Source organism: Schistocerca americana, chromosome 8 (genome assembly GCF_021461395.2).
Source record: "Schistocerca americana isolate TAMUIC-IGC-003095 chromosome 8, iqSchAmer2.1, whole genome shotgun sequence".
Classification (NCBI taxonomy): domain Eukaryota; kingdom Metazoa; phylum Arthropoda; class Insecta; order Orthoptera; family Acrididae; genus Schistocerca; species Schistocerca americana.
The window spans coordinates 72,408,842-72,432,601 of NC_060126.1; the positions used below are offsets into that span (position 1 = coordinate 72,408,842).

The 23,760-nt window shown below is 55.4% G+C and overlaps 1 protein-coding gene across 1 annotated transcript in view; it reads left to right on the top strand.

Moving 5' to 3' along the window:
- The first annotated feature begins 1,752 nt into the window (after positions 1-1,752).
- The window catches only part of LOC124545536 (titin-like), a 90,628-nt gene continuing 68,620 nt past the window's right edge, over positions 1,753-23,760 (top strand). The window contains exon 1 of the mRNA XM_047124484.1: positions 1,753-2,759. Coding sequence (XP_046980440.1) covers positions 1,753-2,759 — 1,007 coding nt within the window. The remainder of the gene's footprint in view (positions 2,760-23,760) is intronic.

A 23,760-nucleotide genomic window follows, 5' to 3' on the forward strand; every position in this document is an offset into this window, starting at 1 on the left:
AAGCACGTCGGGGAAGGTTTTGATTGTCGTGTTGCGTTTGGTGTGGGTGTCTGTCTGGCGTTTCTGTATGCCCGTGGGGATGCTGTTTGCGTGCCGTGGTGGTTGGATTGCGGGGGTCGGTGGCGGGTGTGGGCGGCGGTAGCGGTAAGCGGTGTTGTTGTTGTTGTTGTTGTCGTGGTTGATTGTCGCCGTGTTTGTGGCGGCGGCCGACGGTTGGTTTTCTGTCACGTTGTTTTGTTTGAATACGTTGGTTGGCTTGCCTGCGTTCGTTCTTCTCGGATGTCTGTCTTGTCGAGTCGTGTCTGGTCTTTGTTTTGTTTTGTTCCTTTGTGTGTGTGTGTGTGTGTGTGTGTGTGTGTGTTATGTTTTGCAACGGGGGGCACGTTGAGATGCGGAAGGAGTCGGCGGGGATTTCGGTGGCGTGTAGAGCGAGCGAGCGCGCCTGCCTGGCCGTTGGCCGTCGGAGTGGAGTGCGGGTTGTTTTGTTTTCGAAACGAAAGCGGCGGCCGGCCAGCCACCCGTGCGGTGTGACGTCGGCCGTTGGGTATTGTGCGCTTTGAGCGCCGGGGAGGGATGATGTGTGATTGTTGCGCGCTGCTAGCAGGCAGGCAGAGTGAGCGGGTGTGGCGGACGGACGGGAAGTGGTGGTTTTTGTTTTTGGGTTGCGGGGCGAGAGGCAGGCGACCGACAAAGTTTGCTCGCGACGGAGAGATGTTAGTGGCCCTGAAAAGGGCCGTTTTTGTTTGTGCGGTGCGGTGCCGCGGCGCGGTTTAGGCGCGCTCGCCGCGGATGCGGCGCGCGAGCTGGATGTCCTTGGGCATGATGGTGACGCGCTTGGCGTGGATTGCGCACAGGTTGGTGTCTTCGAAGAGGCCGACGAGGTAGGCCTCGCTGGCCTCCTGCAGGGCCATGACTGCGGAGCTCTGGAAGCGCAGGTCGGTCTTGAAGTCCTGGGCGATCTCGCGCACTAGGCGCTGGAATGGCAGCTTGCGGATGAGCAGCTCTGTGCTCTTCTGGTAGCGCCTGATTTCTCGCAGGGCGACGGTGCCCGGCCTGTAGCGGTGGGGCTTCTTGACGCCTCCGGTGGCGGGCGCGCTCTTCCTCGCCGCCTTGGTGGCGAGCTGTTTGCGCGGCGCCTTTCCGCCGGTGGACTTGCGGGCCGTTTGCTTTGTGCGGGCCATGGCGGTAGCGGTAGCGGTAGCGGAGCGGCGTGCGTGGAGGTTAGGTGCGGCGCGGCGTCCGGTGCTGCCTTGACAACGGGCCCGCGCGCCTCCGTGCTGCGCTTATATGCCCTCGGTTGCGCGTGGTGGGGGGAGGGCGGGCCAGAGTCTATATAGGGGGGCGGCGGGCGCGCTGGGCGCAGAAGACAGAGAAGAGAGAGTGGAGACCGCGCTGAGCCGCCGTAGCGAGAGGACGCTCTGGCTCACCGCAGCTGCTATTGTCTCGCTCGCGCTATTGTTCTCGCGCGTCTTTGTCTGCGCGCCTTTGTTAAGGTGCGTTGGTCAACGGCGTCCGCGTGGCAAAAGCAAAAGCTTGTCTCTCCTGCTGACTACTCGCGCGCGGTTTGGTTAGCGGCAAAATTGTCGTGTTATCTGCTACTGGCTGTGGCACAAATCGATTCAGGAATCGATTTGCGTCACGCCTAGGGAACGTTAGGGCACGCTGTGATCCAGGACCCCCTTCACGTGGGACCAGTCCGCGATCACTAGAGTTAGATATCTACATCTTTTCTTTCTCAATTACAGGTGCCCCATGGACCCAAATAATAGCTGCCTAACCGCCATAGAGGATGTTGTCACGACAGACCGCACTCTGTCGGCGGCAACATCCGCCACACCACCCGCCCACAGCGATACCGCGTCCACGGTCGGCGCTTCTTGCGCCCCCTCAGGCTACCGCCCCATCTCTGCCGTTGAGCTGTATGTGATTATGAATCGCATAGCAAAGCCAGAAACACCCGCAGAAAAAGAGGCCGCGGAAAGGGCGTACGCACATTTCGTGCGCCACGACTTAGCCGTTGCCCGGGCACAACAGCTGCAAACAGAGTCTTCCTTTCCGCTGAGTGAACTGCCGCGCTCGGCCATAGAAGAGGTGATTGTTCCGCCGGGAGCCCTGCTGGGTGTAGCAACTCAAGATGTTGCTGCTCTGGCGGAGGCGGCCCCGAATGGTGTTGCGTCACCAGTCTTGGCTACTCAAGAAGCCAGTGCGCTGCTGATCGCCCCAACGGACAATTCCAGTGAAGAAGCCGCTAGCGCGCCAGTCCTCGCCGCGCAGAGACTGACTGACAGCGACCACCCCAACCCAACACGGCACCCAACAACGCCAGTTCTACTAGAAATTCCTGAAGCCAACCTGGGGACACTTCTATCGGCAGAAATGCCGATGGATGTGCAACAGGCATCACGGAAACGACCAGCCACCTCTGACTCTGAGGAACAAACCGCAGTAACCGCGCCTGAAGGGCGCCAAACAAAAAAGAAGGCTGCTGCTGCAGACGCCCCCACAGCGCCCCCTGCAGCCGAGGAAGACGGTTTTACCGTACCAAACCGGCGGCACACTGCCAAGCCCAAAAGGCTGGAGAAGGTGCTCGCCCCACCGCCAGCCACATCAAATCGGTTCGCAGAGGCAACCGAAGTTGTCATGGAAGCGGAACCCGCCGCCCCAGCACGTAAACACACACGCCCCCCTCCAGTAGTCGTGACGTGGGACGACGAGTTCATGGACCTCCGCCGCATGATTAAAGAAGTGGTGGAAGTAAAGTCATTCAAAGTCCAAGCGAATAACGTCTACAAGATCCTCCCAACATCCATAGACGAGCACAAAAAGCTCATGGATCTCGTTAGGGATCAGGGACTCCATTGCTATACCCACAACACCGAGTCCCTGAAGCTACTAAAGGTGGTTATACGCCACCTGCCAATCAAGATGGACCCTGCCCACCTTAAACAAGAACTCGCGGAGTCGGGTTTTTCCGCGCGCACGGTAGAATTAATGACATCGCCGCGTACGCACAAAAAGATGCCGTTGTTCCTTGTCGTCCTAGTGGACAACGAGGACAACAGGAAAATCTTCCAACTCGACAAAATTGCGGACATCGACGTCTCAGTCGAACTACTCAAGGCCAAAGGCAAGAGGCTTCAGTGTTACTCTTGCCAAGGCTTAGACCATGTTGCACACAACTGCACCATGCCCGCGCGTTGCGTAAAGTGTGCAGGTGCACACCAAAGCCGTGATTGCGTAAAAAAGCGCGACGAACAGCCCAAATGCTGCAACTGCAGTGAGCCGCATGTTGCCAGCTACAGGGGCTGTAACGCATTCAAATCCCGCAAGCGTGGCAAGGCCGCCAAAAAAGTGCAGCCAGGAGTCAGTTTTGCGTCCGTTGCCGGGAGACGGGCTGCTGAACAGCAGGCCCCGCCTCGCGGTGAACGCCGCCTACCCGCCCGCAACCTGCAACCACCTACCAACACACAGCCGGAACCCAGTGCTGCTGGGCTACTCCCACCGCCCCCCCCGACCCGCGCCGAAAATGGACAGGCTGCCCCTGCTGCGCAGACACCCATCGCAAAACAGTGCCAGCCTAGTACAGCCCCAGCGCCACCCGCCCCCGCGGCCTCGAGCGCTATCACAGATGATCTGCAGACGCTACTGCAAACATTAAACAGAATCATGACGCAACTACCCAGTCTAGTCTCCGCAGCTGCGACGGCCCTCCAGGCCATCGCCCAGCCCCCCAGTCATGGATAACGACCATACCCATGGCCTGACTATTTGCGTTTTTAACGCAAACAGTCTTATACCGCAGCAGGGTGAATTTAGGGAATTTCTATACAGCGAGGCAGTAGACATCTGCCTCGTCTGCGAAACATTCCTAAAACCCGGTGTGCATGTCAGGGTCGCAAACTACAGCTGCTACCGCACTGACCGGCCGACCCACGGCGGCGGAACGGCGGCGTATGTTAGGTCGTCCTTGCGGCACTACCCGGTGCAGCTGCCACGACTCGAGCACATTGAAGCCACCGGCGTGACCGTCAACACGTCTGTCGGCAAGATCACCTTCGTGGCGGCATACCGGCCGCCGCGGGGTGTTCTGCAAGAGGCCGATTTTGACACCCTACTGGACATGGAGGGGAGGCTGTTCATCGGGGGGGACTTTAACGCAAAGTCCGCCCACTGGAACTCCCGCCTCACAAATGTCAGCGGGCGCCGACTTGAACGCGCCGCCCTCAGACACGGCGCCATCATTCTAGGGCCCTACGACCCAACCCACATCCCAGTGCGCGGACAACCAGACGTTCTCGACGTTGCTATACTGAGGGGGGTCGATCGGTTTACGACTGCCGAGACGAGGACGGCTCTGTCATCAGATCACTTGCCGGTGATCTTTGACATAGACATCGTCGGCGCGGCGGTGCGGGCCGGTCGTCCATCCTTCAAAAATATCAACGTCGAGCACTTCCAAACCGAGGTACGGGAGTACCTCACAGATGCCCCTGATCCGGAGGAGGTGGGGGCGGAAGCCGCCATCACCTCCCTAAATCAGGCGCTCCTGCGAGCTGCAGAGACTGCCACACCTGGTCGCACACGTCAGCCGCAAGACAGGTCGCGACGCCTCCCGCAAGCAATACGGGAACTTATAGTGGCGAAGAACCATCTTTTCCGTGAGTGGCAAATAACGCGACAGCCGGAAACGAAACGCCGCGTAAACCGCATGCGTCGTGCCATCACTGCGGCCGTCCGCGAACACCGCAACCAAGCATGGGCCGACCTTGTCGAGTCCCTCGACCCAGATGACGGCAGTGCATGGCGAGTCGTGAGAGGTTTTCTGCGTCGCAGGCAGCGCATTCCTCCCCTGAAACTCGGTCAGGACCACTACTGCGAGCCGGACGCCAAGGCAAGTGTCCTAGCGGACACCTTTGAGGCAAACTTCCGACCCGTGGTAGAAGACATCGACGTGGCCCACGTCCGTCTAGTGGAAGAACGTCTCCCAGTCTTCCTCGACGCACGAGAGGAGGGTGACAGCATAGACCCCATCACCGCCGAAGAAGTCGCATTGCAACTCCGATCGCTCAACGCCCGGAGGGCAGGTGGCATCGACGGCATCCCGAACTCACTCCTTAGGAATCTTCCTCAGGAGTACGAGCAATACCTGGCCACAGTCTTTAACGAAATCCTGGCCTCGGGTGTCTACCCCTCGGTGTGGAAACATGCCGAGGTGGTGGCCATCCCGAAGCAGGACAAGGACCCCCGGTCGCCATCCAGCTACAGACCCATCAGCCTCCTCCCATGTCTCTCGAAGGTTTTCGAGAGACTTTACGTGCGGCGACTTCTGCAACACGTGGACCAGGAAGACATACTGCCAGACGAACAGTTTGGTTTTCGTGGAGGTCACTCCACGACCCACCAGCTGCTCCGCCTCGTGGAACCAGCTATGAGGGCGCTGGAGACGAGGGAATACCTTGGGGCGGTATTCCTGGACGTCTCACGCGCCTTCGACTCCGTGTGGCATGACGGCCTCGTCTACAAGTTGTTTGTACTCGGGGTACCGACGTCGCACGGAGTGCTTCTCAGGTCCTACTTATCTGGCAGGACATTCCACGTCCGGGCAGAACAGGGAAGGTCCACAAACAGACCCATACGTGCCGGCGTACCGCAGGGATCGGTACTAGGCCCCATACTCTACTCGCTCTTCACCGCCGACGCTCCGCGAGTGAACGGAGTAGAGTTGGCCCTTTATGCGGACGACACTGCTCTGTTCACCCGGAGCATGAACGCGCATACCATGGGGCGTCGCCTCCAGCAAGGATGTGAAGCGCTTGGTGCTTGGGCCACCATGTGGCGCCTTAAATTTAACGCTGGCAAGAGCCAGGCGGTGGCGTTCACGAAGCGCAGAGTGCCGCCAAACCTAGAAGCCCTACACATCGCGGGAGGCCCCATCCCGTGGTCAAAAACAGCTACCTACCTCGGAGTGAGACTAGACCAGCGGCTCACCTGGGCCCCACACATCCAGTGGATCCGAAACAAGGCGATAGGGCGGCTTCGTGCACTCTATCCCTTGTTAAACCCGGAGTCCACATTGCCCTCCCGTCACGGCATCACGCTGTATCTGACACTGGTACGTCCAGTGCTAGAGTACGCGGCCGTGGTGTGGGGCAATGCCGCCGACTCCTCGATACGATCGCTACAATGCGTGCAAAACAAGGCGCTGAAGCTTGCGCTGGGCCTTCCCAGGTTCTACCCAACCACCTTTCTCCATGAAGACACGGGCATCCTGACGTTGCGGGACCGATTCCGAGTCCTAGCACGCCAGTTTTACCAAAAAGCGGGTCAATCCCGCAATCGGCTCATTCGGGGCTTGGGCCAGCAGCAACACCATCGACCAACTACCCGTTGGCCGGACCTGTTGCGGGAATAACCCTTCCCCCAACAACACCAGGACCCACGAGACAAACACCGAGAGGACCCCAACAACAGTTAGGAAGTCTTTTCAAAAACATCTCTTTCAGGTACTGCAGGAACAGCACACAAGTGCTTACCCTGCACACACACGTGCCTCAGGTAGGCACATGAGTAACGGAGTCGGAGTCGGAGTCGCTGGGCGCAGACCGTAGCCGACTCGCCAGCCGCTGCAGCTGCTGTTTGTGCACGTTTTGCTTTGCCCGAGGAAGGAAGGATGACAGGCCGCGGCAAGGGAGGAAAGGGGCTCGGCAAGGGTGGCGCCAAGCGGCACCGCAAGGTGTTGCGCGACAACATCCAGGGCATCACGAAGCCCGCCATCCGCCGCCTGGCTCGCAGGGGCGGCGTGAAGCGCATCTCTGGTCTGATCTACGAGGAGACCCGCGGGGTGCTGAAGGTGTTCCTGGAGAACGTGATCCGCGACGCGGTGACGTACACTGAGCACGCCAAGCGCAAGACTGTGACGGCCATGGACGTGGTGTACGCCACGGTTTCGGCGGTTAGGCTGCGTCGCAGCGGGCGCTGGCCTTCCCGCGGCCGTGCTTGTGGGTGGGAGAGACTAGAAAACGGCCCTTTTCAGGGCCACCACACTGTTCGGAAGTTGAAAAGTGCGAAAGAGTCTGTGTTGTTGCTGCGTGTGTGCGCTGTGTTGTTTGTTTGTTTGTTTCTTTCTTTCTTTCCGTTTGAGCGACGTGATGTGACTGGGAGGGGAGAAGGAAAGGAAACGTGTCATGTGGCTGGCTGTGTGTGGAGCTGCTTCGTTTGTGTGTTTGTTATTGTGTGTCTTTGTATCGATCGCGACGGAGATGGCGGGCTGTGTGTTGTTGTGCGAGAGGCGGTGATTATTTGCTTGCGTGGTTTGTCTCTGTGTGTTTGTTTGCGGCGGCGTTGGGGTTTCCGAGGCAAGGCGTGTGGGCATAGGCGGCCGGATCAGCTGTTTCGTTCGTGTCGACGGCCGTTGCGCGCGGGAGTGGAGGGCGGTGTGTCGACACGCCTCCCTTTAACAATGGTCATTATTGCTGCCGTTGTCGGTTTGGAAGGCGACTGCGACCGTGCAAAATGTGTGTGTGTGTGTGTGTGTGTGTGTGTGTGTTGGGCCACACGGGCTGTGTGGACGACAAGATGGCGGACGTGCGCCGGCGGCGGCTGTGCTGTGACAGTGCAAAGTTAAAACAAAACAAGGTGCGGCGAGGACGACTGAAATTTTGCTTTGGACGTAGGTGTGTGTGGTGGCCCTGAAAAGGGCCGATTGTTGTGGGCCGAGCCGGCAAAGCGCGTTGCGTGCAGGGGAGCACGCGGCGCTGCGATTGCCTGGCCTCCTTTAGGCCTTCTTCTCGGTCTTCTTTGGCAGCAGGACGGCCTGGATGTTGGGCAGGACACCACCCTGTGCGATGGTGACGCCCGACAGGAGCTTGTTGAGCTCCTCGTCGTTGCGGATGGCAAGCTGCAGGTGGCGCGGGATGATGCGCGTCTTCTTGTTGTCGCGGGCCGCGTTTCCGGCCAGCTCGAGCACCTCAGCCGCGAGGTACTCCATGACGGCGGCGAGGTAGACGGGCGCCCCGGCGCCGACGCGCTCTGCGTAGTTTCCCTTGCGCAGGAGGCGGTGGATTCTGCCGACCGGGAACTGGAGCCCAGCCCTGCTTGAGCGGGACTTTGACTTGCCCTTGACTTTGCCTCCCTTTCCGCGTCCGGACATGGCGATGGGCTAGCGACGGTGCACACGAAACGGAAACGAAAACGACCGGTGCGAGCGGCAGCGAGTCGAGCAGCGGAGTGCGTGCCGGCGCAGCCCCTGCCTGCTGCTCCTTTTCTGACTTCCTCACTGTGAGGAGGTTCAGGTGGAAGTTTGTGGCCTGTTGGCCTTTACTCCCCTGGGATGATTGATGAGTCTTCTTTCTTGACTTGTAGGTTGTTCTGTACTGGCAAGGAGTGCCGATAACCTATTTTCTGTATTTGTCGGTGTGACGACTTTTCTTCTTCTTCTTCTTACTTGAGGGCTCTCCCTCGGTTGGGATAGTGGATACAGTGTATCCAGCTTTCTCATACTCTCCGTGGACGAGAGCGAAGATGACGTAGCGCATTTGCCACTCTGTGAAAATTGGGAAGGAATTGATCAGATCGTAATCCTCCTTGGAAAGACCAACAAGGCCTTCAGGATATTCGATTGGTTGGTGTGGGGGTGAAGGTTTAGAAAGGTTAGGAGGAACGAAGGGATAAGGGTTGTCGTGGTGGGGATATGTACCATCGCGAAGCGATGCAGCTATCTTCTGCGTCACAGCGCTTGCGCTGTACATGTCGGGAAGCGGGAGGAATGGGACTTCTTCCCACCCTTCTTCTTGCGCTTCTGCTTCTGCGTCCGTCTTGGGCAGTGTTGCCTCCCCTTCGGCAGGCACGTCGGTCTGCGTGGCCACCGTCGCGAACTTCTTCTCTCGTGGAGGAGTCGTCTGGCTGGCGGCGTCGACTGCTGTGGCGGAAGCTGCTTTGGCTGAGCGAAGCTCCCGCGTCAGCTCAGCGATCTGACGGCGAGCCTCGCCCAGTTCCGCCAGCATGGCCGCCCTCTCTTCCGCCATGGCGGATTTGAAGGCGGACATGGCTTCCTCCACGGCGCCGTTAAGGCGCCTGGTCACGTCGTCTTCTGTGCAAGTGACCACCTCTTCGTGTGTGGTGGTCACTTGCTTCTGGGTCTTCTTCGCCGGTCCCCGCCAGTTCCTTCTGTAGGCGCAGGAACGGGCATTTGCCGCGTGAGCGCCGCCGCAGTTGGCGCAAGTGCAGGGGGCGTCCTTCGGCTTCTTGCAGTCGCGTGTGTCGTGTGCTTGCGCACACTTCAAGCACGCGACTGCTCCGCTGCATTGCTTGGCAACGTGGCCAAGCTTTTGGCAGCGAAAGCACTGCGGTGTAGACTTCTTCTTCTTCTTCCCGGCAGGTCCTGCTAACGTGAGCAGCAACTCCGCCAAGGCAGCAGCTTTGCGTCCACTTCCGCGTCCCGACATCACGATAAGCAACAGCGACAACGAACTAACGTGTACTCTCCGCGGCGTGAGCGGGAATGCCGGCGCAGCCTGCTGCTGCACTCATCTAATACTTTCCCCTCTTTGGGGAAGTGTGAGGGGGAGTTTATAGCCTTTTGGCTTTTACTCCCCTGTGTACATGTGTGTGTGATTTTTCTGTATATTTTTGATGTCTGTGATATGTGATGAATTGTTGTGTGTATCTGGGACTTGCCTGAGGTAGGCGAGATGATTGGTGATATATGGGAAGGAACTGGATTAGGGATTGGGTATTGGGATTTTTCTCTTCGACTTAATCGTCGAAGATCGTCATAGGGCGCTTGTGTTTATCGCGGGACATGTCATACCGACCAAGGGAGTGGATGAGTGCATTTCCGGATCTGGAAGTACCTTCATAGAAGGCCCTTGCCAGATCCTGGAAACGCTCTCTCAGGAGTGGGATATCGGCTGCGGCGTGCAGGTCGTCTGTGGGGAATCCGAGAGGTAGATGCAGTGCCCTTCTGAGGGCGCGGTTTTGCAGCCTCTGGAGTTTGTCCAGGTGCTGCTTTGCCGCGTATCCCCAGACAGGGCACGCATACTCCATTACTGGCCGGATCAGGGCCTGATAAACGTTTACTGCTACTGGGCAGGGAAGGGAGCTGTTTGGGTTCAGGATAGGGTATAGGATGGACATTCTGGCGCAGACCTTCCTGTGGACCTCGTCTATGTGGGGTTTCCACGTGAGACGAGAGTCCAAGGTTACGCCAAGGTACTTGGCGGTTCTGCGCCAGGGGAGTTGGGTTCCATTTAGGTGGAGGTGGAGGGGGGGACGTTGAGGAGGTTCGCGCCTTCCGAGCCTGCGGGTAATCAGCATTGCCTGCGTCTTCTCCGAGTTGATGGTGATGCGCCAGCGACGGGCCCAGGTTTCTGTGTCATCTAAAACCCTTTGTAGCCTACGAATGACCAGGTCCTTGTTCGCATTTCTCGTGTAAAAGGCTGTGTCATCGGCGTACTGCGCGGTGTGCACCAGGGGGGCCGTTGGAGTGTCCGCAGTGTACAAGCTGTACAATACGGGCCCCAGGACCGATCCCTGTGGCACCCCAGCACGAATGCGCCTTCTGGTGGAGGTGGCAGTTTCTACTTTGACGGAGAAAGTCCTATTCGTGAGGTAGCTCTTGATTAGCTGAACTATGCTCCCTGGAAACCCTTGTGAGTACAACTTGTAGAGTAGCCCTCTATGCCATACTGAATCAAAGGCTTTGGCTACGTCTAGTAGCACTATCCCGCAGTAGCCTCTGTGGTTGAAGCCCTCTGTGGCTGCTTCAACCATTCTCATGACCTGTTGTGGGGCAGAGTGGTTCTGCCGGAATCCAAATTGGAAATCCGGCAGAATTTGCTCTCTGGTAATATGTTCTTGCATGGGTTTTAGCAGGAGGCGCTCATAGATCTTGCTGAGAGTTGGCAAGAGGCTAATCGGCCTGTAGTGCTGCGGGAATAGAGGGTCTTTTCCTGGTTTGTGTATCGCGACCACTTCCGCATGTTTCCAGCAAGCTGGGAACTCACGGGAACGAGTAATCTCGTTGAGGACGTTCGCGAGGTGTGTGATCGCTGTGGGTGGGAGTTTTTTGACTAACTGGTTTGTGACACTGTCGTGCCCTGGCGCCTTTTTTGTAGGGAGGGACCTGATTACTCTTGCCACGTCCTCGGGGGCAAAAAGTATGGGTTCGTCCTCTGGGTCCTCCTCAGCATTGAGGAAGACAGTCAGTTGACGACTGACTACCTCTTCATGCTCTTCATCCTCGGGTTCTGCCGTTTGGAACTGCTTCTCGAAGGAGTCGGCGAGGGCGTTGGCCTTATCAGCATTGCTGTAGACCAATCCCCGCTCGCCGTGCAGTGGCGGCATCCTAGCGCGTCTTTTTGTGAATTGTTTGGTTGCTTGCCAAAGTGTATGATCGTCTACTTTGAGAGCTGTGAGGCGGTTTTGCCATTGCTGGTTTCTGTGCTCATTGAGCGCTACCTTCAGTTCTCTCTGTAGACGATTGAGCAGCCTCCTGGTGGCCTGATTTCTGGTGATCTTCCACTCTTTTGCCACTCTGTTCTTGTGACGGATTTGAGCTAGTAAGTGTTCCGGGAGCTGTATTTGCGGTGGAGAGCCATCCCTTTGTGGTGGGGTGGCCTCTTCCGCTGCCTGCAAGATGGTGCCTGTCAAGTCTAGTAGCGCTTGATCTACTGTTTCGGCAGTAGGTGGCGGAGCGCGAGCGATATCAGAGGCGACAGTTTCTTGGTATCGCTCCCAGTCTGTTCGTTTGTAAGACGTCTGGTACCGTGGGAGTGCTACCCATTCTCCCACATCGACTTCTAGAATCACTGGGTTGTGGTCGGAGGACATTCTGTTGATTGTCCTTGCGGTCACAAATCCTGCGATCCTCCTAGTGAGAGCTATGTCTAACACATCGGGCCTGCTTCCGTTTTTCGGAAAATGTGTGGGCTCGACTGGACCCCATGTTTCGAAGTGGTGGGCGCGCGCTAGTTGTTGCAGCTTGGCGCCTGCTCTGGAGGTTACTCTAGAATTCCAGTCAGGGTGTTTGGCATTGAAGTCTCCCCCTATTACGAGTTTGCCTTCAATTTGCCCTAGAGCAGCTATGTCTCCCTCATCTATCTGGTCATGTGGGGGTCGGTAGACTGCAACAATTGTTAGGGGTCCAGTGGCAGTGGTTACTTCCACCGCCACTGCTTCGATTTTGTTGGTAGCTGGTAAGAATACCTGGTGGTGGGGGATCCCTCTTTTTACATATATGGCCACTCCTCCGCCTTGGGTTGGCCTGTCTTTACGGTAGCTAATGTAGTTGGGAACTGTCGCTTTTACTCCCGGTTTCAGGTGGGTTTCCCCCATCATGCATATGTCGATGGAGAACTCCTTCATGAGTTCTCTGAACTCGACCTCTTGATTAACAATGCCGTCTGCGTTAAAGACGCACATTGTCAGGCCTTGAATATTCGGGCGTCTATTCATGATGGGGTGTTGATACTACTGGGGAAGTCGCAGAGGGGAGCGACTGCTGGACTGTTGCCTGAAGGGCGACGAGGATCTGTGTGTTTTGCTTTTGGGCTTCCCTGAATTCCTTCATCATTTCCATGACGAGGTTCATGGTCTGCACCATCACGCCTAACAACTGATCCATGGGGGGGGAGTGTGTGTGGGGTTCCCTAGAGCTTCCTCCGTTATGGAGGACCTGGTCGTTGTTGCTGTGTGCTTCCCGGTGTTGTTGTTGTGATAGTGTCTGGTGTTGCGATGATTGGGCCACGCTTTCATGGTTTTTCGGAGGAGAAACCACTTCTGCGTAAGTCGCCCTCGGTGTGTCCGGCCTTGGTTTTACCCAGGCCTTGTCTGTGTGTGTTGTCATGTTTTGGTGTCTTGTGTGTCTGGATGGGTTCGTGGTGTTTCCTTTTCGTGTGTGGGGGGCGGCCTTTGCGCCCTTTGCCTGCTGTGTGTGTTTTTTATGGACCTCGCAACCTTGGTAGCCCGCTGTGTGGTTTTTGCCACACAGCGCGCACCTTATTTGCGGGTCCGTGTGTTTTACGTTAGAGGTTCTTGTGTCATGGGCCTCGGCGCATTTTCTGCACCTCACTGCCATGGAGCAGTGTGCCGCAATGTGGTTGAGGCCCTGACATCTGAAGCACTGCACCGTCTTGTTTTTGCGGCGCAGTGGTTCAGTGGTCACAGGGACCGCCAGGATCGTCTTAATGTCCCTTTTGTTCTGTGGGACGTCCGGCAGTGTGACCTGGTACAGGGGCCATTTGCTCCCTATGTTTCCCATTTGATGGACCGCCTTGACAATGTACCCCTGGGCAGTCAGGTCTGTTTTGATCGCCTGGGGGGCCACTCGTCTTGGTAGGTCCCTGATGACTATGTTTTTATTACGTGTTTTTGTTGTGGGGAAAGTGTAGTGGGGTATGTTTTTGCTGTTCAGAAGTGTTTTTATTGTGGTGTAGTGCTCGAGTGTGATTAATGTAATTTTTATTTTGTCACCACCAGCAGGTTTCGCTTTGAAATTGCCTCCCCCGATTGCTGTTTTTAACATTTCGTAGAGTTCCTCGTAGTTCTCAGTGAACTCTGCGACGATCGGAGGGAGGTGGTGGGTGACATGATTTTGTGTTTGTGTTGTAGTGTCTTGTGGTGCCTCTGGCTCATCGGCCACCGCCTGGAACCTGTTCGGGGTGGGTTCCACTCCCCGGGCCGGCGGGAGCCTCGGCTGGCGAAAGGTTTTCCTCGCCAGCACGAAACCATCCGAATCCTGCCCGTTTATGCGGTTCCCTTCCAGTACCGGTGTTTCCTGGTCCCCTCCTAGGACGACGACAGGTGCTGTCGGGGGCGCGGGCTCCTCAGAGGGTGTGGAAGTGGTTGGGATGGGGGTGGAGGATTGCTTTTTCCCCTTGGAGTGCTTCTCCTGCTTGTTCTTCCTTACACGCCTTTGTCGGGATGTGGTGGACTTGAGTGGGGGGGATTTTAGGAACTGGGATCGGGTAGGGGGTTGGGTGGCAGTTGCGGGTTTGGGGAGGATCTTAGTCGGTTGACTGGGCTTCTGCTTGCCATTTAGGCTGCGGATATGCTCAGCAAGGAGGCCACAGCCGTTGGCAAGCAGGAGAGGGCTGAGGAGAGCGGAGGGAGGGGCGGGATCGCAAGTCCTGACGATGTATTTATCTGTCTGCGTTTTATGTAGTTTTGCCATGTCGGTAGCGGAAAGGGGGCTTGCTGCCAGGTTATCGTCAGTTGCCACCTTTGTTGTCACCGTTAGGTTTTCCGGTGGCATTGCTGACCCTACTATTACGATGGCAGACGCGGAATTCTGGACGGGGGCGGCGGAAAACCTCTCTGTGGTTCCGCGGCCCGCTTCCAGGTCCTGGCCTACTTTTTCCCTATTCTTGGGGGGGGCAGAGACTGACTCTGCGGCAGCTGAGGTGCTCGAGATGGCCGGCCGCGCGGCCCGCGGCAACAAGAAAGCGCGCCTCGTGTCGTCGGCGGAAAGAGACCGCCGCGACCCCAAGGCGCCACCCAAGCTCGACATTCCACAACGGCGAGAAGACACGACAACTCTGCCAGGCGACGCCATGCAAAATTTTCTCCAAGTGCCGTCCGTGCTAAGACCTAGGCGCAAGTGCCCGTCAATGTTTTAATAAAAACAGAGCCGGAGAACACTTCTGTTTGTACTCCCGTACTAGCGGGGGCCTATGGCTGACAGTACGCGAGTGAGAGGAGCGGTGCTCAACCCTCGACTGCTACTCAGCGAGTGCCGGCGCAGCCTGCTGCTGCTGCTCACATCTTTTACTTTCCCCTCTTTGGGGAAGTGTGTGTGGGGGAGTTTGTAGCCTTTCGGCTTTTACTCCCCTGTGAACGTGTGTGTGTGATTTTTCTATAGTTTTTTGGTGTCTGTGACTTGTGATGTTTGTTGTGAGTGAGTCTAGTACTTGCCTGAGGTAGGCGAAAAGATTGGTGTTATATGGGAAGGAACTGGATTAGGGATTGGGTTTTGGGATTTTCTCTTCGACTTAGTCGTCGAAGATCGTCATAGGGCGCTTATGCTTGTCGCGGGACATGTCATACCGACCTAGGGAGTGGATGAGCGCGTTTCCGGATCTGGAAGAACCCTCATAGAAGGCCCTTGCCAGATCCTGGAAACGCTCTCTCAGGAGTGGGATTTCGGCTGCGGCGTGCAGGTCGTCTATGGGGAATCCGAGTGGTAGACGCAGTGCCCTTCTGAGGGCGCGGTTCTGCAGCCTCTGGAGTTTGTCCAGGTGCTGCTTTGCCGCGTATCCCCAGACAGGGCACGCATACTCCATAACTGGCCGGATCAGGGCCTGATAAACATTTACTGCTACTGGGAAGGGAAGGGAGCTGTTTGTGTTCAGGATAGGGTATAGAATGGACATTCTGGCGCAGACCTTCCTGTGGACCTCGTCTATGTGGGGTTTCCACGTAAGACGAGAGTCCAAGGTTACGCCAAGGTACTTGGCGGTTCTGCGCCAGGGGAGTTGGATTCCATTTAGGTGAAGGTGGAGGGGGGGACGTTGAGGAGGTTCGCGCCTTCCGAGCCTGCGGGTAATCAGCATTGCCTGCGTCTTCTCGGAGTTGATCGTGATGCGCCAGCGACGGGCCCAAGTTTCTGTGTCATCTAAAACCTTTTGTAGCCTACGGATGACCAGGTCCTTGTTCGCATTTCTCGTGTAGAAGGCTGTGTCGTCAGCGTACTGCGCAGTGTGCACCAGGGGGGCCGTCGGAGTATCCGCAGTGTACAAACTGTACAATACGGGCCCCAGGACCGATCCCTGTGGCACCCCGGCACGAATACGCCTTCTGGTGGAGGTGGCAGTTTCTACTTTGACGGAGAAAGTCCTATTCGTGAGATAGCTCTTAATGAGCTGAACTATGCTCCCGGGAAACCCTTGTGTGTACAACTTGTAGAGTAGCCCTCTATGCCATACTGAATCAAAGGCTTTGGCTACGTCTAGTAGCACTATCCCGCAGTAGCCTCTGTGGTTGAAGCCTTCTGTGGCTGCTTCAACCATTCTCATGACCTGCTGTGGGGCAGAGTGGTTCTGCCGGAACCCAAATTGGAAATCCGGCAGAATTTGCTCTCTGGTAATGTGTTCTTGTATGGGTCTTAGCAGGAGGCGCTCATAGATCTTGCTGAGTGTTGGCAAGAGGCTAATCGGCCTGTAGTGCTGCGGGAATAGAGGGTCTTTCCCTGGTTTGTGTATCGCGACCACTTCCGCATGTTTCCAGCAAGCTGGGAAAACACGGGAACGAGTAATCTCGTTGAGGACGTTCGCGAGGTGTGTGATCGCTGTGGGTGGGAGTTTTTTGACTAACTGGTTTGTGACACTGTCGTGCCCTGGCGCCTTTTTTGTAGGGAGGGACCTGATTACTCTTGCCACGTCCTCGGGGGCAAAAAGTATGGGTTCGTCCTCTGGGTCCTCCTCGGCATTGAGGAAGACGGCCAGTTGACGACTGACTACCTCTTCATGTTCTTCATCCTGAGGTTCTGCCGCTTGGAACTGCTTCTCAAAGGAGTCGGCGAGGGCGTTGGCCTTTCCAGCATGGCTGTAGACCAGTCCCCGCTCGCCATGCAGTGGCGGCATCCTAGCGCGTCGTTTTGTAAACTGTTTGGTCGCTTGCCATAGTGTGTGATCGTCTACTTTGAGAGATGTGAGGCGGTTTTGCCATTGCTGGTTTCTGTGCTCATTGAGCGCTACCTTCAGCTCTCTCTGTAGACGATTGAGCAGCCTCCTGGTGGCCTGATTTCTGGTGATCTTCCACTCTTTTGCCACTCTGTTCTTGTGTCGAATTTGAGCTAGCAAGTGTTCTGGGAGCTGTATTTGCGGCGGTGGGCCCTCCCTTTGTGGAGGGGTGGCTTCTTCCGCTGCCTGCAAGATGGTGCCTGTTAGGTCTTGTAGCGCTTGTTCCACTGTTTCAGCAGTGGGTGGCGGAGCGCGAGCGATATCAGTGGCGACAGTTTCTTGGTATCGCTCCCAGTCTGTACGTTTGTACGACGTCTGGTACCGTGGGAGTGCTACCCATTCTCCCACATCGACCTCCAGAATCACTGGGTTGTGGTCGGAGGACATTCTGTTGATTGTCCTTGCGGCCACGAACCCTGCGATCCTCCTGGTGAGAGCTATGTCTAACACATCGGGCCTGCTTCCGTTTTTCGGAAAATGTGTTGGCTCGACTGGACCCCATGTTTCGAAGTGGTGGGCGCGCGCTAGTTGTTGCAGTTTGGCGCCTGCTCTGGAGGTTACTCTAGAATTCCAATCAGGATGTTTGGCATTGAAGTCTCCCCCTATTATGAGTTTGCCTTCAATTTGCCCTAGAGCAGCTATGTCTCCCTCATCTATCTGGTCGTGTGGGGGTCGGTAGACTGCAACAATTGTTAGGGGTCCAGTGGCAGTGGTTACTTCCACCGCCACTGCTTCGATTTTGTTGGTAGCTGGTAAGAATACCTGGTGGTGGGGGATCCCTCTTTTTACATATATGGCCACTCCTCCGCCTTGGGTTGGCCTGTCTTTACGGTAGCTAATGTAGTTGGGAACTGTCGCTTTTACTCCCGGTTTCAGGTGGGTTTCCCCCATCATGCATATGTCGATGGAGAACTCCTTCATGAGTTCTCGGAATTCGACCTCTTGATTAACAATGCCGTCTGCGTTAAAGACGCACATTGTCAGGCCTTGAATATTTGGTCGTCTATTCATGATGGGGTGTAGATACTACTGAGGAAGTCGCAGAGGGGAGCGACTGCTGGACTGTTGCCTGAAGGGCGACGAGGATCTGTGTGTTCTGCTTCTGGGCTTCCCTGAATTCCTTCATCATTTCCATGACGAGGTTCATGGTCTGCACCATTACGCCTAACAACTGATCCATGGGGGGAGAGTGTGTGTGGGGTTCCCTGGGCCTTCCTCCGTCATGGTGGACCTGGTCGTTGTTGCTGTGTGTTTCCCGGTGTTGTTCTCGTGATAGTGTCTGGTGTTGTGATGGTTGGGCTACGCTTTCATGGTTCCCCGGTGGAGAAACCACTTCCGCATAAGTCGCCCTCGGTGTGTCCGGCCTTGGTTTTACCCAGGCCTTGTCCGTGTGTGTTGCCATGGTTTGTTTTCTTGTGTGTCTCTGTGGGTTTATGGTGTTTTGTTTGTGTGTGTGGGGGGCGGCCTTTGCGCCCTTTGCCTGTTGTGTGTGTCGTTTGTGGACCTCACAACCTTGGTAGCCCGCCGTGTGGTTTTTGCCACACAGCGCGCACCTTATTTGTGGGTCCGTGTGGTGAAGTGTGCATGTTCTCGTGTCGTGGGCCTCGGCGCACTTCCTGCACCTTACTGGCATGGTGCAGTAGGCGGCGATGTGGTTAAGGCCCTGACACCTGAAGCACTGCACCGTCTTGTTCTTACGGCGCAGCGGTTCGGTGGTGACAGGCACTGCCAGAACCATCTTTATCTCCCTTTTGTTCTGGGGGATGTCCGGGAGTGTGGCCTGGTAAAGTGGCCACTTACTGTTTATGTTGCCCATCTGTTGGACCCCCTTGACGACGTACCCCTGGGCAGTCAAATCTGTTTTGATTGCCTGGGGGGACACTCGTCTTGGGAGGTCTCGTATCACGATGTTTCTGTTCCTTGTTTTTGTTGTGGGGAACGTGTAGTGTGGTATGTTTTTATTTGTGAAAAGTGTTTTGACTGTTGTGTAGTGTTCTAGTGTGTGCAGTGTGATTTTTATTTTGTCTCCACCAGCAGGTTTTGCCTGGAAACTGCCTCCCCCGATTTCTGCCTTCAACAGCTCGAAGAGCTCCTCATAGCTGTGGGGAAACTCAGCAACAATCGGGGGGAGGTGGTGGGCGACTTGGTTCTGTGTTTGCGTTGTGGTGGTTTCTGTTGTCTCAGGTTCATCAGCAACCGCCTGAAATCTGTTCGGGGTGGGTTCCAATCCCCGGGCTGGCGGAAGCTTCGGCTGACGAAACGTTTTCTTCGCCAGCACGAAACCATCCGCATCCTGCCCGGTTACGTGGTTCCCTTCCAGTACCAGTGTTTCCTGGTCCCCTCCCAGTGCGACGACAGGTGCTGTCGGGGGCGCTGGCTCCTCAGAGGGTGTGGAAGCGGTTGGGGTGGGGGTGGTGGATACTTTCTTCCCCTTGGAGTGCTTCTCCTTCTTGTCCTTCCTTGCACGCCGCTGGTTGGATGTGGTGGACTTGAGTGGGGGGGATTTAAGGTATTTGGAGCGGGTGGAAGACTGAGACGAGGGGGTGGGTTTGGGGAGGATTTTTGTCGGCAGACGGGGCATCTGCTTGCCATTCTTCATGGACGTGAGGAATTCGGGAAGTGTGCCGGTGGCGTGGGCAAGCAGGAGCGGAGATAGGACGAGGTTAGGAGGGGCAGGATTGCAAGTACTGACAATATATTTTGTTGTCGGCGTACTATGTATGACTGCGTTTGTTTGTGTGTTTCTTGCCATGTCCGGGGCGGAAAGTGGGGCTGCTGCCAGGGGGGTGCCAGTTACAGCCTTCGTTGACACCGTTAGGTATCCCTCCGGCGCAGCCGGGGTGGGGGTGCTTTATGGGCTCGGGTGCGGCGGCCGGTTGCGCGCGCGCCCCATTGGTCGGCGGCCGCAACAGGGCGAGCTGGTAAAGGTGCGGCGGCGGCTGGCGGCGGGTGCCACTGTGTGGGGAGACGCTGACTAGAGCGGAGCGCTTGCTACTGGTGTTGCTGCTGCCGTACGTTGGTTCGAGATGCCGCCCAAGACTAGCGGGAAGGCCGCCAAGAAGGCTGGCAAGGCGCAGAAGAACATTTCGAAGGGCGACAAGAAGAAGAAGCGCAAGAGGAAGGAGAGCTATGCCATCTACATCTACAAGGTGCTGAAGCAGGTGCACCCTGACACGGGCATCTCGTCGAAGGCGATGAGCATCATGAACAGCTTCGTGAACGACATTTTCGAGCGCATTGCGGCCGAGGCTTCTCGCCTGGCGCACTACAACAAGCGCTCGACCATCACGTCCCGCGAGATCCAGACCGCTGTGCGGCTGTTGCTGCCTGGCGAGCTGGCCAAGCACGCCGTGAGCGAGGGCACGAAGGCGGTGACCAAGTACACGAGCTCCAAGTAAGGAGGTGGCTCTGGAATGGAAGGAAGGATGGAGAAGGCTCCTCCGTTGCGAGAGCGGCAAAACGGCCCTTTTCAGGGCCACCAACTTGCCTTTTGCGGGAAGGGCGGAATTGTTGTTGTTGTTTGTGTGGACGGCTGTGATGTATGTGTGCATTTTGATTGTGGGTGGGGGGGCGCGTCAAAGCGTGTTGCGCGGGGTACGGCCACGAGGTTGGTCGCCGTGGCGTGGAATGGTGGCACGCCTCGTTGGCGTGGTTTTTGACCCATTGGTGTTGTTGGTGTGTGTGTGTGTGTGTGTGTGTGTGTGTTACCCGTCTGCGAGGGGGGACAGTGTGATCGGCGACTTTTGTGTCACCGTAACGACGGCCGTTTGCGGGTTTGTTTTTTTGCACATCATACATGGCGAGGGTGAAATGTGAAATGTTTTTGTTTGGTTTTTTTTGCCGCCCACTATTCCCTTTGCTGTACGCCGAGTTTGACAATGGTGCGACGTAACTGCAGCGTGGAGGTGTGTGAGTGACGTTGAAATGAACGTGCCATTAAGACGCATTGTTTTGTTGTTGTATTGTACTGTACGTGTACGGCGACACGCACGATGATGTACCATTCGACTCTGATGTTTGATAGCCGTGTCTGACTGATTGCGTACGACGCACGCACACCGATGTCGTCATTCAAGATGCACGCTAGACGACGACGGCGGCGGCGGCGGTCGTTTGTTTGGCGAATGTCTGTACACGTGTTTGTCTGTGTCCATCCGGTATGTATTTGTTTGTTTGAAAGTGTTTTGTGTGTCGGTGACGTGGTCCGATCCGTCGCCCCCTGAGTAACTGTCGATCGGCGCGATAGACCGGCGTCACGCAACTGAACCGAAGTCTTGGGCACACCCGTCATACCGTTGTACACCGTCGCGCTGAGAACGGTAACGAAAGGTTGACTTTGATCGGTCGAATGTCTGGGCAGAACGTGAGGAATGAGGCAAGAGTGCAAGGAGGGGGGGCAAAAGAGAGAGGAAGGGAAAAAGGGGAGGAAACGCATTCGTAGAGCAACGGAACGTTCCCGTGTCGGAGGCGTATTGGAGCCGCACTGAAATGCGTTTAACGGCGGCGCGGCTGCAAGTGTCTGCCGTGGTGAACGTTACCTTTGACGGCTGCATTGGGCTTTGCCTTTGCTTTTGCTTTCGCTTTCGCGTTCGCTTTCGCTTTCCCGGATGTACGTAACGTTTGTTGATATGGTTCTGAGGAAGAGTGTATGACAGTGCCGTGCCGTCCATGTTCGTGTGCCCTCCCATTGTGTGTATGCTATTGTCTGTGTACTTGAATGATGTATGTAGGTGTTAGTGGACATGTTTTACCAGTGGGGGGAAATGGATCGTCGATAGTTGCCGTCACTCTGTCACGGTCGAGATGACGCACCCTCCGTACAGAAAGGTGTCGGGAAAGTGTGTGTGTGCGTCCGTGAATTGGCAGTGTTTGGAGGTGGGCGTGCCCTGCATGTGGCCCGGAAAAGGCTGTTCGTTAGGCGGTAGTGTTGTGTGGACAGGGGAGGGGCATGCGTAACGCTGCTGGCATGGCATTTCGGGAGATGGGAGGGGGCAAACGAGGAAACGAGGAGCGGCGGCCAAAGACGGGACGGGGAGGGGCGCGGTGTGGGTGGCTTGCGCCTGTGCTCGGCGTTGTGGTTTGTGCAAAAGAGGAGGAGAAAAACAATGTGAGTTGCCAGGGAGGGGAGCGGTGTTGTGTTGTGGTTGTCGTGGTGTAGCCGCAGACGCGGCTGTCAGTGAACGTGGCGAGACGGACGGATGCGCGGAGGGGCGGGGGCGGCGCATTTCGCCGGTGCCGTGCCGTGCCGTGCCATGCCTGAAAGCCGCGTGGTCGCTGTGTTGTTGGTGGCGTGGGGGCGAGGAGAGTACCGTACGGGTGTGCTTGTGCGCCGGAAATGGCACACTGCGCCCGCCCGTCTTGGAGGCTGATGGCTGTGGTGTGGAAATGGGGCGCGGTGATGTTGAAGAACAGAAAAGAAACCAAGAAAACGGAAGGCGTGATGCGGCGGTGGTGGTGAGAGCGGGAAAAACAAAACAAAAAAAAAAAAAAACAACAAGAAACAAAAAAGAAAACAAAAAGTCTATCAATATTAAAATGTAAATGGAAATGGAAATGGACCCAGGTATAACCTCCCTGCACAAATAGCAGAGAGTCCGATGATAATAAAAATGTGCCAGAATGTTAACGTCCCTACAAAACAAACCCAACGATAATATTAATGAAAGAGTGAACCGTATGTAACATTGCAACAGACATAATGAAACCTGATAAATTGTATAAGGGCAGCAGCGTTGACCTTTGGCCCTGTATTCAGAATAAAAAGAGCCAAAGATCGTTACCCCAATGAAAAAGACACTGAAACACGTATGTAACATAGTAGCGATGGCGAGACATTGTAGCATCTGTGACCAGAGAGTTTGCGCTGGACTGCGCGAGTGTTGCGAGCGGTTCTCAGTCAGTCAGTCTGTCAGTAGTCGTTGCGAGTCCGTAGCTCTGTGTAGTTGAGGGCTGTACTCTGTCAGTAGTCGTCGCGTGCAGTACGCTAATAGTCGTCATGCAGAGCGGTCGGTCAGTAGTAGCAGCCGAGTGCGGTTGTGTGATGTAGGCGGTCGGCAACACTGGTCAAGATGGTGAATAAGGTATACTGTTAATTAATATAATCATTAGATAATGAAAAATTGTAATTATTCTCCAACAAGTTCCCCAATAATAATCTTTATTTCAAAAGCATTTTTCAAACATTTAATTTTTTATTGAACTAAAGAGTTCGTTGCACTTCACATTTCATTCCACGTCTTTGAAGAAAAATGTCACTAAAATCACAAAAAAAGAGAATATTATTATTTGCAATGCAGTTCCTCCAAGCGCTGCGCAACAACCAGAGCAGAAATGTGACATCCATTTATTCGGAGGTAAGACTTTAATTCTGATTGTTTTGCACAGGGCCAAAGACCGATATTTCGGTTTAATTGAAGTTTCTTGTCACTGAACGGACTTTTGTAAATGTTGTGTGAAGACTTTATATTTGAGTCAGATTGCGAATTTCACATTTTTGTTGCCATTTTCAATACCTCTCATTGTGGGCGAGGTTACAATTAGCGCAATGTCCATTAGCATCCGTAAATAACATTGTCCATTATTTTAAATTTTGCTGGGAGGTTACAACACACACACAAAAAAAAAACAAAAAAATTGCATTTATATCCGCTCCTCAATTGTAGATACCCCTTACACAGCTGTGTGCAATGAATGAGTGCTGGCTGGTAATTAATTGCACTCCTTGGAGGGAAATGCCATAGGAAGTAGTCTTTAAAAAGTGAATGTTTTTCGTTAAGAGACAAAAGTTACTTTAGAAAAAAAGTAATAGTGGGGCTTTTGTTGTTGAACAAAAGAAGTACAATGAACATACGTTATCAGATTTGCGCAATGCAGCGTCACACCACCTTTTTGATTATAACACAATATACTATACATCGTCCCGAACCGTGACCAGAGTCGCGAGACGAGCAGAGCACGCCGCCGACGCCCGCTCAGTACAACCGTCCACCCGCTACTACTGTCGACCGACTACTACCTCTCCCGACTCGCGCTACAATATATATAACAACTGTTCCTGGCGACCCGGTGCGTGCCACTACTGTCG